The following is a 13,590-nucleotide window of genomic DNA, read 5'->3' as shown; positions in this document are numbered from 1 at the left end:
ATGAAAAAACAATTATTAAATACATTATAGATATGTTCTTAAATCAGGTATAAAGCATTTATATATTTATTTATTAACTGCTTATAAATGTCTATTAATGCTTTATAAATGATGAATTAACTGTTTCCTAATGCTTAACTAATGATTAATAGCATGCAGTTATATATAAAGTGTTACCAAAACATCTTTACTGAAACACTTTTATATATTTCAGGTATATCTGACTTCCAGCCTTGACTTGATTCAGTGATCATTGGAGGGTTTAACTTCAAGTTTGTTGCCTTATTTTAATCAACATGCTCTTATGATGAATTTATTTGCCAAAGGTGTGGTGTTGTCCAGAATGTGTTTACAGTGTCCACACGTGTCACGTGCACATTACACATTCAATGCATTGCTTTACATATCGATGTCTCTCTGAGACAAAGAATAACAAAATGAATGTTTATATTAAATATTAACTCAAGATGAACGATGTAAAGGATGCATCTTACGCGTCTTTAGTTCATGACTGAAAAATACTTTTTTGAGCAATTCATTAAAACTCTGTTTGTGCTGACGGTTGAATATAGTTTTTATTTGTTTTGTTGCATTAATAAATGTATGTATGTGTTTATATAATGTGTTGAGGTTTACTTACTATGATCTATGGACTTCATCTGCTCTTACAAGAAACACAGTATTTATCATTTTATTTGGGAACTATCAAATTACATTTTTATTGAAAGTTACAAATTTAGTTTAACATATTTATTTCTATATTTAATATATATGTGTTATAATGAGTTTGCACTGGACAGTCCAGCTGCATTTTCTGAATTGAGTAGAGTTACCATGACAACTGCAGCATCCTCACACAACAAAGAGGACCACTAACTCTCATCTCTCTCATTTACTGCTAAGGTTAGTTAAATGTATTCACTTTTAATGTCATAATTTATGTAAACTGTAGCATTTGCCCTCTTGCAGGGGGTAGTAACAAACATTATACAATGATATAAGCAGTAAACAAGACTGAAGATGAAATGCTAAGGGAGAGCGACAGGCAAAAGTCCCATAATACTGGAGTGTGTGGCGAATCTGCCGCTTCAGATCATTTCATGTCTCGCGAGTGAAGGTGAATTCGGGAATCCAGTCAACTACAGAGCGCCACCTGCCGGAGACAATACACCACTGACATAATAATTATAATAAAAATAATATAATAAATAATAATAATAATAAATCTTAAATAGATTTGTATATTACTGTTTGTATAGTATTGAAGTAATTAGCAATTATGTAATTAAAAAAAAAAGTTAAAAAATAAGATTTTTGTTTGTTTTGCCGATCACTTCAAAAGGATCTTCTTAAAATAACCAAACCGATGAAGGCTGTAAATTAACGTTAATCTAAAACTATCTTAAATAACCCATGTATTTCTCTACAGTCCACAGCGCAGTGCTCACACTGATCTGTTTGGTGATATAACCTATGGATATAACTGTGGTTCCTCCCGCTCCACCGGCGATCCCAGCATGCACCACGCCTCATTAGCATAACACACTCCGGTGTCTACAAGAGCCGAGCGAACACAGCAGCTCCTGAGAGCCACGAGCGCGTCTGGATCAAACCGAGTATTAACACACATCGGCATCATGAGCGACAGCGAGAAGCTGGACAAGCAGCGACTGAAGAACTTCAAGAATAAAGGCCGCGATCTGGAGGTAAAGCCCGCGTGACGTCGAGCAGTTCCACCGCCGCTTCCCGAAATATAACCGCGGAATCACCCGCTCCCGAGCTCTCGTGTCGCGCCTCCCGCCGAATGTGCTCGGATACGAGCCTTCATGCGGGATTGGTGTGGATAAATTAGTCAAGATGTGTGATGAAAAGGCGTTAGCCGCGCGGCTAGCTAGCCGTGTTAGCCGTTAGCATCGAGCTCGCGCACGTCGCAGCTCGTAATAAAAGTGTGTGTTTATTAACATCCGTCAGATTGAGCTCCGGGACACGCTCGGATCAGCCGTGATTAGTGATTCTGGACTCAGTCTGTGTGTGTGTGTGTGTGTGTGGTGTCCGAGGACTCTCAGAGCACATCATGAGCTCGCTGTCGGCCTTCTGCTCGAGAACACACTCACACTTACTCGCTCACACACATACTGGATCAGACACTCTCACACACTCCCTCTCAAACACACACACGCAGCTCTGGATCAGACTCTCTCTCTCTCTCTCTCAAACACACACAGATCTGGATCAGACACACTCTCACTCAAACACACACACATGCAGCTTTGGATCAGACTCTCTCACACACTCTCTCTCAAACACACACACGCAGCTCTGGATCAGACACTCTCTCTCAAACACACACACATGCAGCTTTGGATCAGACACACTCTCTCTCTCAAACACACACAGCTCTGGATCAGACTCTCTCTCTCTCAAACACACACACATGCAGCTTTGGATCAGACTCTCTCACACACACTCTGAGCTCGTGTCTGTGTATAAATCAGGGTTCTGGATGCATCAGCTCAGCCTGTGTTTGAGACTCTTGATTGTCTTCCTGATGTCCTCGGGTTTGGCTGAATGACCCTCAGTGTGTGATTTCAATGGTCTTGTAATACCCAGGTGTTCACCAGAGGCCTCTTATCATCCAAAGCTCAATCTAAGTGAAGCTAATTGTATATATAACACTGATTGTGTTTTCCATTGTGATGAATAAGGGCTGGAAACTACCTGATGTGATCAGGTTTAATGATCCGTGTGTGTTTGGGTGGGTCACTAGAGACTCACACAGGACTGAGTTGACAGTGTGATCACAGGGTGTGTGTGTGTGTGTGTGTGTGTGTGTGTGTGTGTGTTGTTCAGTGATTGGCACTAATGCTCTTCTGGTTTCTCCTGTCCAGTCGATGAGAAGACAGCGGACTGAGGTGGTGGTTGAGCTCAGGAAGGTGAGATCTGTTGTTGTTGAGGATGATCTGTGTGTATGTGAGTCGCTGATCTAATCGTGGTTAACTCCTGGTGTGTTCCTGCAGAATAAGAGAGACGAGCACCTGCTGAAGCGCAGGAACGTGCCTCACGAGGACGCCTGTGACGATTCTGACGCAGATGGAGATCTGAGAACTGTGAGGACTCCTCTACTCAGATTACTTTTTAATTTAATGTTTAACAAGTGTTTGAACAGGTGAATTCAGTTTAAAGTTAATACTGTAATTTGTTTCTTTTTATACAATAGCAAAACACTTCTCTTGAAGCAATAGTGCAGGTAAGTCATGCATTTAAATAAAAACTAAAATATGATTTTAATAAACGAAGAATCCTTCTAATGAGTGAATCTCACGAAATTGCCTGACTCTTTCTTCACCTGTATTCAAAGAACAAAAACTGCATAATGAAAATTTCTTTTGTAAAGCGTAATCTGTTATCATGATCACCGCTATATTTTCAGCATCATTCCTCCAGTCTTCAGTGTCACATGATCTTCAGAAATCATGAATAATATGATGATTTACTGCTCAAGAAACAATTCTTAATGTTCAAAACAGGTTTTGCTCTATTAAAATGTTTTTAATCATTTTAGTTTGAAATCTTTTTTTTTTATACTTTGAAGTGTTACATTTAAAGTAACACATTTCACAGTTACCTGTATGTTGAATGGAAAAGTGTATAAAAACATTTTAATAACCACTCAAAATCCTAAGAGATTTTAATTTTTTTATATATATATATTTTAATGTGCTTATCCCTGTGATATGTGAATGTTAAAGTCTCTGTACATCCAGCTGATAACCTATAGCATCAATCACAGTAACTTCTTGATACGGAGAGGTGAAGACGACATGCATCTGAACAAACTGAGCTTTAATCCTCTCAATCTAGCAGCACTACTGAACTTGTGAAGCATGTGATGTGCAGCGGTCCGGAGATGGGATGCTCCTGATCTAAAGGTCTGGATACGCTTGACCGCTGGGTTTTCTGGGATTGGACCAGATGTGAATCTTCTCTCATTTGAGACTGATTGCAGTGTAACCTCACAAACCGTTTCAGATGCAGCTGGACCCTTATAACTGCGTCAGGTTGTTGAAGCCACATGTTCACATCTTACTCCTTCCAAAACAGCAGAAATGATGACATGGCCACACACCACAGCTTGTCCACTGATATGGACCATCTTCTCACAAAACGCACTCGAACTGATCCAAAGGAACCTCCCAATTTGACATTGCGTCTTCAATCTGCAGTATTTCCATGAAACTGCCAGTGCTGATGATGCTCTCTCAACAGCTGAATAAAGTGCAGTGTGTATGTTGCTTCTAGTAATGTGAACTGATTGATTTTCATGCATCGAGGGAATGGAAGATCGTTTGGTGAACACGCGTGTATGTGGACGAGTGTGAATGTAAGCGTTAACACATCTGATCCCTGAGGAACCCCTGAAGTGGCCATACCTGAGATTCTCACCACTCTCTTTTCCGTCCCACTCTGTTGATCACTGATGAGTGTGCCATTATTACAGTTCGGAAAATATTTACTGTAAATGTTCAGCTCTTTGGAACCGTAGTCATCATAGATAGTCCCACTGACTAAATGAATGATCCTGGATTTCCTCCTCTGAACGCTTAAGAATCGGCTGTTTCATGAGGTTCACTCTTACAGCTGCTTGATGATATGACTTGTACGTGTTTCCCAGTGTGTGATGATCATTGTGTGTGTGTTTGTAGAATGCCACCAGTGATAACCAGGGCATCCAGCTCAGTGCTGTTCAGGCTGCCAGGTGTGTAACCGCTCGTGTTCATGATGATGTTTGCTAACCGCAGTCTGGAGTGTTGTAAGAGTTTCCTCTGTGACTGCTGAGCACTGATAACCTGTGTCACTTCCTGTTGACCTCGTCTCGCAGGAAGCTGCTGTCGAGTGACCGCAACCCTCCCATAGACGACCTGATCAAGTCTGGGATCCTGCCCATCCTGGTGCACTGTCTGGATCGAGATGACAAGTGAGGCCTGCGTGACGTGCCTGGTTGAGTGGCTGTGTTCGGAGTCTGTGCTGATCTGTGGTTTGTGTCTCCTCTCTGTGCTTCAGCCCTTCTCTGCAGTTCGAGGCGGCCTGGGCTTTGACCAACATCGCATCGGGCACATCTGAGCAGACCCAGGCCGTGGTGCAGTCCAGTACGTACACCTGACGCTCTGCTCATGTCTGAGTTCAGCGTTTCAGCATCTGTTGTGCTGGACAGATGTTTTCAGTGCTGTCTTCACTGTTTGAGTTCCTGCATGTGTCTAATAGCAGAAACTGATGGGATCCAGTCATGAGTGATTAGTCATAGAAATAAGTCACTTTGGGTTCAGTTTGGGTCTTTTAAAGAAGCAACTTTTTGTGCAATAATCAATTTTGACATTCACAATTTCCAGCATTTTTGTGGACAAATTATTGCATTTTCACCAGATTAATTACGAGAATGTTTAGGGATTATTTTTGTATGAATAAATGCACTCAAAAGGATTTTTTTTTTTGGTACATGGACCACATAAGTTGCACATTTTGCAGAACAATGTTTTTAGCCAAATTGTGAAACTAATTATTACCATTATCATTGCCGATTTAGGTTGTCTGGGTTCTGATTAACAATCTGAAAATGGTAGCCAGAGTTGACCAAAACGAGCAATTTAACCTGAAATTAGGGTGGTATGTGTGAGGGTTAACTGAGTGTAAGTGTGGTGTGTTCACCTGTGTCTTATCTTTATCTGTGTGTTTGTGTAGATGCTGTTCCTCTGTTCCTGCGTCTGCTGCACTCTCCGCATCAGAACGTGTGTGAGCAGGCCGTTTGGGCTTTAGGGAACATCATCGGTGAGTGTTACTCTGTCCGGGATCCTCATCTGACCCACGTGATCCACATTCCTGCAGAGTTCAGCTCTAACCCTAATGCTGTGTTCACACCAAACACGAATATAGCGTCTGCCACGAATTATTTCAATGTTAAGTCAATGCAAAAGCGCGTTTACGCGAAATTTCGCCTCATTTGCCCATCTAGTTTGCGTGAATGCCGCATATTGAGTGTTTCGCACGTTAAGTGGGAATGGTGCTTTTTGTGTATTTAAGCGTTTGACGTGAATTCGCGTCTGCCGCCAGAGTTGGAAAAATGTGAACTTTGGCGTCAATTCGCGGCACGTTTCTAAAATAAGAAACGTTTCGTTTTACCCCAAACGAATTCTATTTTATCTTGAACCACTAAAGAGACATCAGAGCAACAGCACATATCAGAAGGTCTAGCCGAGGAGAGGCTGCTCTCGGCGGATACATGATTACTCATCTCCCTCTAAAAATCGGCGAAACACATTTTTAAATAAATGCTGTCTTTGTAAATAAACTGCATATTTGAGTTTAAAACAACTACACTCTCGCCTGAAATACTTTTAAAACTCTATTTCATAACACGATAACAGTAATATTTTGAAAATTGTCCGAATAAAAGTGGCGGTTGAAAATGCTGCGTGAATTCAGCTGGCATCCCCCCATTATGTGAAATTGCATCTGTTGTGAAGTTAATTTCACGCGTGAATGATCTCCAAATATTCAAGGGGCAAAATAGACGCGAATTTGACGCTCTATTCGCGTTTGGTGTGAACACAGCATAATCAAACACACCTGAGCGAGCTAATCAGTGTCTTCAGATGATGAGAGAATCACAGATCAGTGAGTTTGACTCTGACCAGGGCTGGAGCTGAACCCTGCGGTGCACTGACCTCCAGGACCAGATGTGAGCATTATCACCAGCCCAGGGTCAAAGATCCAGCATGAAGCGTCCTAGGAAATCAGTTTTATTGCCCCCCCCCCATTTCATCTTTTTTTTAACTCTATTTTAATTATTAGATTTAAAAAATATTAATCAAAAAGCATGTTTAAATAATTGAAAACACTACTGAACAGCAGTTTTTAAATAGTTGATCTCAATTTTAAGGCCTTTTTTTGTCTAATTTCCATTTGAATGATTTCATTAAATTAGAATTATCAAAAGCATCTCTCAATAATAGATTAAGAATCTTTTTTTATTACATCCTGGTAAATATTCCTTAAATGTTTTAATTTAGTACTATCATTACATTTTAATATTTCTGTCAGTGTCTTCCAGTTAAACTAAACTTTTATTTTGATGGTTTGCTGTTAACTCGTTTAATTTTCTCTTTCTGTATATGATATGATGATAGTTTTTATCAAATGAAGCTGATGTTAACCGCTCATGAAGTGACTCTCAGAGGCAGCAGAGACCAAAAACACGGAGCATCATGAAATGAAAACACTTGTGTAATTCACACAGACATGCAGAATTCATATTATAATAGTTATTTGGTCCAATTTGTGTTTTAATGTAAGGGTGTATTTGGAAGATTCGGTGAGATTCTGTGTTCTTCACTAAATCCCATCTTTATGACTGGATCCACACGCTCAGACTCCTGTAGCATCAGCTCCTGACGGACGGTTCTTCTCATGCTGATGGGCTGATGGGTAATCTCTGTGCTGTTACAGGTGATGGTCCTCAGTGCAGAGACTACGTCATCAGTCTGGGGGTGGTCAAGCCGCTCCTGTCCTTCATCAGCCCCTCCATACCCATCACCTTCCTCCGCAACGTCACTTGGGTCATGGTGAACCTGTGCCGGCACAAGGACCCCCCCCCGCCCATGGAGACCATCCAGGAGGTATGAGTGACCTGTCTGTGAGTCATGTGACCCGGTGACCTCTTGCCCTGTCTGCAGCACACACTAACGGTCTCTTGTGTGATGTTGTGTGTGTTGACACAGATTCTCCCTGCGCTGTGCGTGCTCATCCACCACACTGATGTGAACGTAAGTGCTGCTCTCGCTCCGTGTGTACATGCACCGCTCCGTGTCACACGTGTGGATGGGTTGACCTGTGTTCTGTGCAGATCCTGGTGGACACCGTCTGGGCGCTGTCTTATCTCACAGACGCTGGCAATGAGCAGATCCAGATGGTCATCGACTCAGGGATTGTGCCGTACCTCGTGCCCTTACTGAGCCACCAGGAGGTCAAAGTTCAGGTACAGAGGAGCGTGTTGTGCACTCATTGAGGTGTTCAGCGTGATGTGTAGCCTCTCTAATGTTAGCTGTGTGTCTCTAGACGGCTGCTCTGCGAGCGGTGGGGAACATTGTGACGGGCACAGATGAACAGACGCAGGTGGTGCTCAACTGTGACGCTCTGGGGCACTTCCCAGCGCTCCTCACGCACCCCAAAGAGAAGATCAACAAGGTAACCAGTGCTCATGTGAATCTGACAGCGTCCTCTGGTCACATTTCACCCACACATCTTTAAAAATACTTGAAGCAAAGCAATTTTTTAGTGTCGATGAGGGTTTTTAATTACTTCAGGCTACAGTAATAAAGTGCCCCTATTATGCCATTTAAGGTTGCTAATATTGTTTTATGACTCTCCGAAAACAGATTTTCATGCATGCAAGGTCAAAAAATATTAGTTTTCTCAGAAAATAGATTTAATTTGACCAAATATCTAAATTCCTAATCAAACTAGCAAAGCAGTTCAGAGCACAGTCCTTTGTGATTGGTCCAGAACCAAGTCGTCTCTGACAGGTTTCCAGATTTGTTCACATACAGCTACATGACACACTGCATGAAAGCTATTAGTCAAAGGCATAATAGGGGCACTTCAAGGGGTTATTTAATTTTAGCACTCTTGGGATTGTTTTTAGGGCCACTACCATTTTCTTGGTGAAATATTTATTGCATTTGATTTGAGGTGAAATGCTGATCTTTGGATGCTCCTGAAAAGTGCTATCAAGGCCTAAATGATGTGCTTTTGTGTTGGACATGATGACAGCTGAGGTGTGGTGCTGGTGTGAGTGACTGCTGAATACTGTTTAGAGTAATGTTTAAAGTGTATTTTAGCTCTCTAGTGTTTATAATGATGTTTAAAGTGTATTACAGCTCTGTATAGTGTGTGTGTGTGTGTGTGTGTGTGGGGCTGACGGTGGGGGTGGCAGACACCAGTGCTGATACAGGAGTGCATCTGAGGCGGGCCGCTCACACAGAGGCTTCTCTGCGGTCTGGCTGATGATTAGAGCCTCAGTATCATCCTCGCCCTCAGCCGCCAGCGCCACGGTCTCAGCAGGGCTGTGATTCATCTCACACGTCCTGGGATCTGATCCGACCGCCCCTCTCTCTCACACACACGCTCATCAGCTCTGATGCTGGAGTAATGAGTCTGAGTCTTGCTCTTGCAGGAGGCTGTGTGGTTCCTGTCCAACATCACGGCAGGAAACCAGCAGCAGGTTCAGGCCGTCATCGATGCCAGTCTAGTGCCCATGATCGTTCTGCTGCTGGATAAGGTGGGTGACCTGGAAACAGTGGCATGTAGAGCTGTTAAAGTGCTAATAATAGCATATACAGTGTGAATCTAGCAGTGACGGTTAAGATTTTACTGTGCTTTTAACACTGGTAGAGAATGGTGAATATTAACTGGTATTGATTTATCCTTTATGCAGTGTTGGGGATGCTTTCATCCACTAGGGGGTTCTCTGTTTTAGCAAATGGAATGATTTTTGGTGCCAAATCTTATTTTGACACATTTTGAGAAAATGCTTTTAAAATTTTCAAAAACTCTATACACTGTGGGTATATTCACTAACCTTTCATCATGTTTGTGGATTAAAACATCCACTAAGTTAAACTGCTGTAAAAATGTATCAGATAAATTTTTCAAACTTTTTTGCATAAATCTATCAACCAAGTTTGCAACTCTTTAATTGTCAAGTTCTTAAATTGTGCCTGATTTAAAAAAGAATAATAGTAATAAAAAAAAATGTTTTCAATAAAAGTGGTTGTGAATCGGATATTTATATACTTTTTATATGCTTTTTTTGCCAAAAAAAAGCTTAGTTTTTGGCTTGTATATGGAGTATAACAGCATATTGTGTGTGGGGGTGTGTGTGTGAGATTTTTGTGCACTTACCTTGATGTATCTGAGAAAATCATAAGCACCTCAGCTCTCAGAACTACATGGAGTAAACTATAAAAAAAAGAAGTGTTTATGCACCTGCTGCCTTTTGATGGTGAGAAGTACAGACCAAACAAAAACAAGTGGATTTAAAACGTTGCATGCCATCCTGCTGGTCATTTGATGGTGAGGAGAGCAGCACTGAGGTTGACTTTTAAATAGATTTATAAAAAAAAAAAAAAATATTTGATACATTTTTAAAGCAGTTTAATTTAGTTGATGTTATCACACCAAACATAATGAAACCACAGTGAATTTGAACAACTCACAAGGGTTATATGTGGATGACACTAGTGCTCAATAACATGATGTGTCTCTCAGGGAGATTTTGGCACTCAGAAGGAGGCGGCGTGGGCCATCAGCAACCTGACCATCAGCGGCAGAAAGGAACAGGTGTGTTGTTCATCCATACACACATTACTGTGAGTGTCAGAGCGGGGCTGTGTTCAGACGTGTTGTTCTGGTCCTGTAGGTGGCGTACCTGATCCAGCAGCAGGTGATTCCTCCCTTCTGTAACCTGCTGACCGTCAAAGACGCTCAGGTGGTGCAGGTGGTCCTGGACGGACTCAGTAATATCCTCAAGATGGCTGACGACGAAGCCGAGACCATTTCCAACCTGATCGAGGAGTGTGGAGGTGAGCAGAGGATGAGACGGGTGTAGCTGCTGATGCATGATGAGCGTAGTCCATCCTAACTGGAGAACTGCATAGCACACTTTAATTCATCAAATATCTGCTGCCTTCCACTTCCTGTTCTCTTATTGTGGCAAGTAGTTTTGAGGATGGCTATCATTTGTTTGCTCAGGTTTGGAGAAAATCGAGCAACTGCAGAACCACGAGAATGAGGACATCTACAAACTGGCTTATGAAATCATCGATCAGTTCTTCTCATCTGATGATGTAAGTTTAGGGATCCAGTTTCTTTTTGATATGTATGCTCTGACAGGATTTTTTGTTTTAAAAAGACTTGCATATTTTACTTGGCTGTTAATGTGAATTAGTATTTTTGTTACCTCTTCAGTGATCCTTCAAGTGAATGGCTAGATGGGTGCTTGCAGGCAAATGCAGCTCTTGATGGCATCATGCTTTACAAGCGTTGCCACATTTCTTTCTTTCAGATTGACGAGGACTCCAACCTGGTTCCAGAAGCGATCCAAGGAGGAACGTACAGCTTCAACTCTTCTACCAACGTGCCAGCAGAGGGGTTCCAGTTCTAGACGCGACGGGGAAGTCTGGAGATTTGTTTGTGATGCAGCACTCTGTTCAACATTAAAAATAATTAGAGAGAAAGCGAGCGAGCGAGAGCGCGAGAGAGTGTGAGAATTATGGCTGATGGGATCCAGCTGCATCTGATCTGAGAGAAATTGAGTGGAGCTTCTTTGGCCTTCTGAAGGGAGCGTCCAGACGGCTTTGAGTGGATGCGAGTGAGAGTGAGTGGCTGACTACTACGTTTCAAAACACGACCATCTAAACCAAACGCGTGTCTTTCAAACAAAACCAAACCGAACCAATGGGAATATCGAAGACATCTCGCGTGAATTATCTGAGGTAAGAACGCTAGGAGAACCTCACCACCAACGCCAACAACCAAGAGACATGAACACACTTCTGAGGTGGCCTGAGGCGTGTGTGTGTGAGCGCGCATGTGTGTGTGTGTGTGTGTATGTGATTGGCCCCTGAGCTGAGGGCCGTGTTCATCTGACGTGCTGGAGACAGACCCAGCAGACCAGAGCCCTCTCCCTGCAATCCAGCGGCACGTCGCTGTGCTGCGTGTGTGTGTGTGAAGGTGTGTGTGCTTGACTGACTGGTGAAACGCAGGACTGAATGTAACGAGCGCAGCGAGTCGACATCGTGTGGAAGGTGACCGATCTGGGAATTCAACGGGAAATTGTGGAATAGCCTGGAAGAGGAGGCTTAATGAATAATTAAAAAGAAAAAAAAATCACCTTCAATGGAACGACTGGACATGAGTGATCTAAAGAAGACAATGTCATGACTTTAATTTTCCCTTTTAAATATAATTTAGTGTGGAAGACACTGGACTGAGCTCTGGGTGTTGTGTCGAGGAGATCGTTGGGGACGTGCGTTTTGTCCCAGTGCGTTTTGTTTTTCCTTCCTTTTTCTTTTGGTCTTCCCCCGTTTCAGATTTTATTTTTCAGTGCTGGTGTAAATACATGTAATACACATTGTGCACTGTTGTAGCTTTGCACAAATATGGGCTGTTGTACTTTTAGACCTGTCCTGCTCTGCTTTCATGAGTTTTCCCCTCTTCTGTTCTTGGGATGAATCCAGCTCATCTGCGTCCCGATGGCTCTCGTCACGTGATCATGTGAGGAGCTGTTTTCTGTGGGAGAGGTTTCAGACATATCCTTTGCATGTGCTCAACTACAGCATAGGTCATTTTAGTGGGTTTTAGGTTTGTAAGTATATGTTTTTTTTTCTCCATTTTTACAAGTACCTAATGTAATGTTTATAAAAAAAAAAATTCTGCCCATTTATGTCCCTCACCGTTACTGACCGACAAGCAATTCTACACTTTTTTTTTTTTTTTTTTTTTTTTTTTTTTTTTTTTGCACATTGCAGCATTGGAGGAGTATAAACATTAGTGAGATGGACAAAACTCAAACTCCTATTTGTAGTGCAAATATCCAGAGTCCATCTTTATTTCTAGATATTTGTGTTCAGTGTAGAGTGACATGGATAACCGTGTCTCTGGGAGACTGTGTGTGTCTTCATCCTGAAGCACGTACAGATAACGGTATGAAAGCGCTGTTTTCAACTATAGGATTACCATCCATTTGTTTCTCAATTTTAGTTGACTGTAGAGCTGTCTCGGTTTTGCATAACCTCTTCATGACTATTTAAGGTTTTATTTACAGCCCACCCTCCCCAACAGCATTCCTTGTTTGCAAATATGTAGTTTCAAAAGAAGAAAAACTAGATGGTATACCTATCCTGTTGGACATAGACTACAGGCTCTGTACCTATTCAAATAAATATTCAGATGTGTCTCACCGGTGCCTTTCTCAGCTGTCTGTCATCTGTCTGATCGGAGAGCTTTAAAACAAGCTCCTGATGAGGGTTTAAAATAATTGCTCAAATAAGGATTTTTTCTTTTTTCCTTATCAATTTTGTGTTTTTTTTTTCGTTTTTCTGGTCATGAAGTCATTCACATTTAATGAACCGTTATGCACTGAATAAATTAGCTGTAGTTTGTAGACATCAGATTGTAAAATAAGTACATCTCATAGACCGAACTTGGAAAACTAAGCAGTAATTAAAGGGATGGTTCTGCCAAAATTGAAAATTAGCCCATGATTTACTTCCCTCTCACGCCATCCTAAGTGTATATGGTAATCTTATTTCAGACGAATGCAATCAGAGTATTAAATAATGTCCAGGAGTTATGTCCATGCTTCATGATGGGAGTGAATGGTAGCCCGAAATTTGACCTCCAAAAAATTTCACCCTTCCATTATTCAATTAAAGTTAATTGTATAGTGCCTTTCTATGATACAAATCATTGCAAAACAACTTTACATAAAGTTACGTTTCTACAATGTTTAGTAGTAGCTTATAAGTGGTGACTGTC

General features: G+C 41.7%; 1 protein-coding gene and 1 non-coding gene across 2 annotated transcripts; both read left to right on the top strand.

Annotated features, from left to right (window-relative positions):
• The first annotated feature begins 1,507 nt into the window (after nucleotides 1–1,507).
• Nucleotides 1,508–13,012, top strand: LOC128028660 (importin subunit alpha-3). Its single transcript, XM_052615934.1, has 17 exons — nucleotides 1,508–1,706; nucleotides 2,889–2,933; nucleotides 3,018–3,107; nucleotides 3,218–3,247; nucleotides 4,704–4,756; nucleotides 4,880–4,975; nucleotides 5,062–5,147; nucleotides 5,737–5,823; nucleotides 7,501–7,670; nucleotides 7,773–7,817; nucleotides 7,898–8,029; nucleotides 8,110–8,238; nucleotides 9,227–9,331; nucleotides 10,321–10,392; nucleotides 10,472–10,634; nucleotides 10,804–10,898; nucleotides 11,117–13,012. Exons 1-17 carry the CDS (start codon nucleotides 1,638–1,640, stop codon nucleotides 11,213–11,215), a joined length of 1,566 nt encoding a protein of 521 aa, XP_052471894.1. The 5' UTR covers nucleotides 1,508–1,637; the 3' UTR covers nucleotides 11,216–13,012.
• Nucleotides 8,809–9,153, top strand: LOC128029914 (small Cajal body-specific RNA 7). Its single transcript, XR_008187749.1, has one exon. It is a non-coding gene; the product is annotated as a small Cajal body-specific RNA 7 (non-coding RNA).
• Nucleotides 13,013–13,590: the final 578 nt, after the last annotated feature.

This window comes from Carassius gibelio, chromosome A15 (assembly GCF_023724105.1).
Source record: "Carassius gibelio isolate Cgi1373 ecotype wild population from Czech Republic chromosome A15, carGib1.2-hapl.c, whole genome shotgun sequence".
In the NCBI taxonomy this organism is placed as follows: domain Eukaryota; kingdom Metazoa; phylum Chordata; class Actinopteri; order Cypriniformes; family Cyprinidae; genus Carassius; species Carassius gibelio.
This window is presented reverse-complemented; position numbering and strand designations above follow the sequence as displayed.

What these genes read in the sequence shown, in the direction of transcription:
- LOC128028660 (XM_052615934.1), top strand. Translation starts at nt 1,638, where the DNA reads ATGAGCGACAGCGAGAAGCTGGACAAGCAGCGACTGAAGAACTTCAAG. An exon ending in AGTGCTGTTCAGGCTGCCAG is followed by an intron (nt 4,757 to 4,879) that starts GTGTGTAACCGC and finishes CTCGTCTCGCAG; the next exon opens with GAAGCTGCTGTCGAGTGACC. An exon ending in GGCTTTAGGGAACATCATCG is followed by an intron (nt 5,824 to 7,500) that starts GTGAGTGTTACT and finishes GTGCTGTTACAG; the next exon opens with GTGATGGTCCTCAGTGCAGA.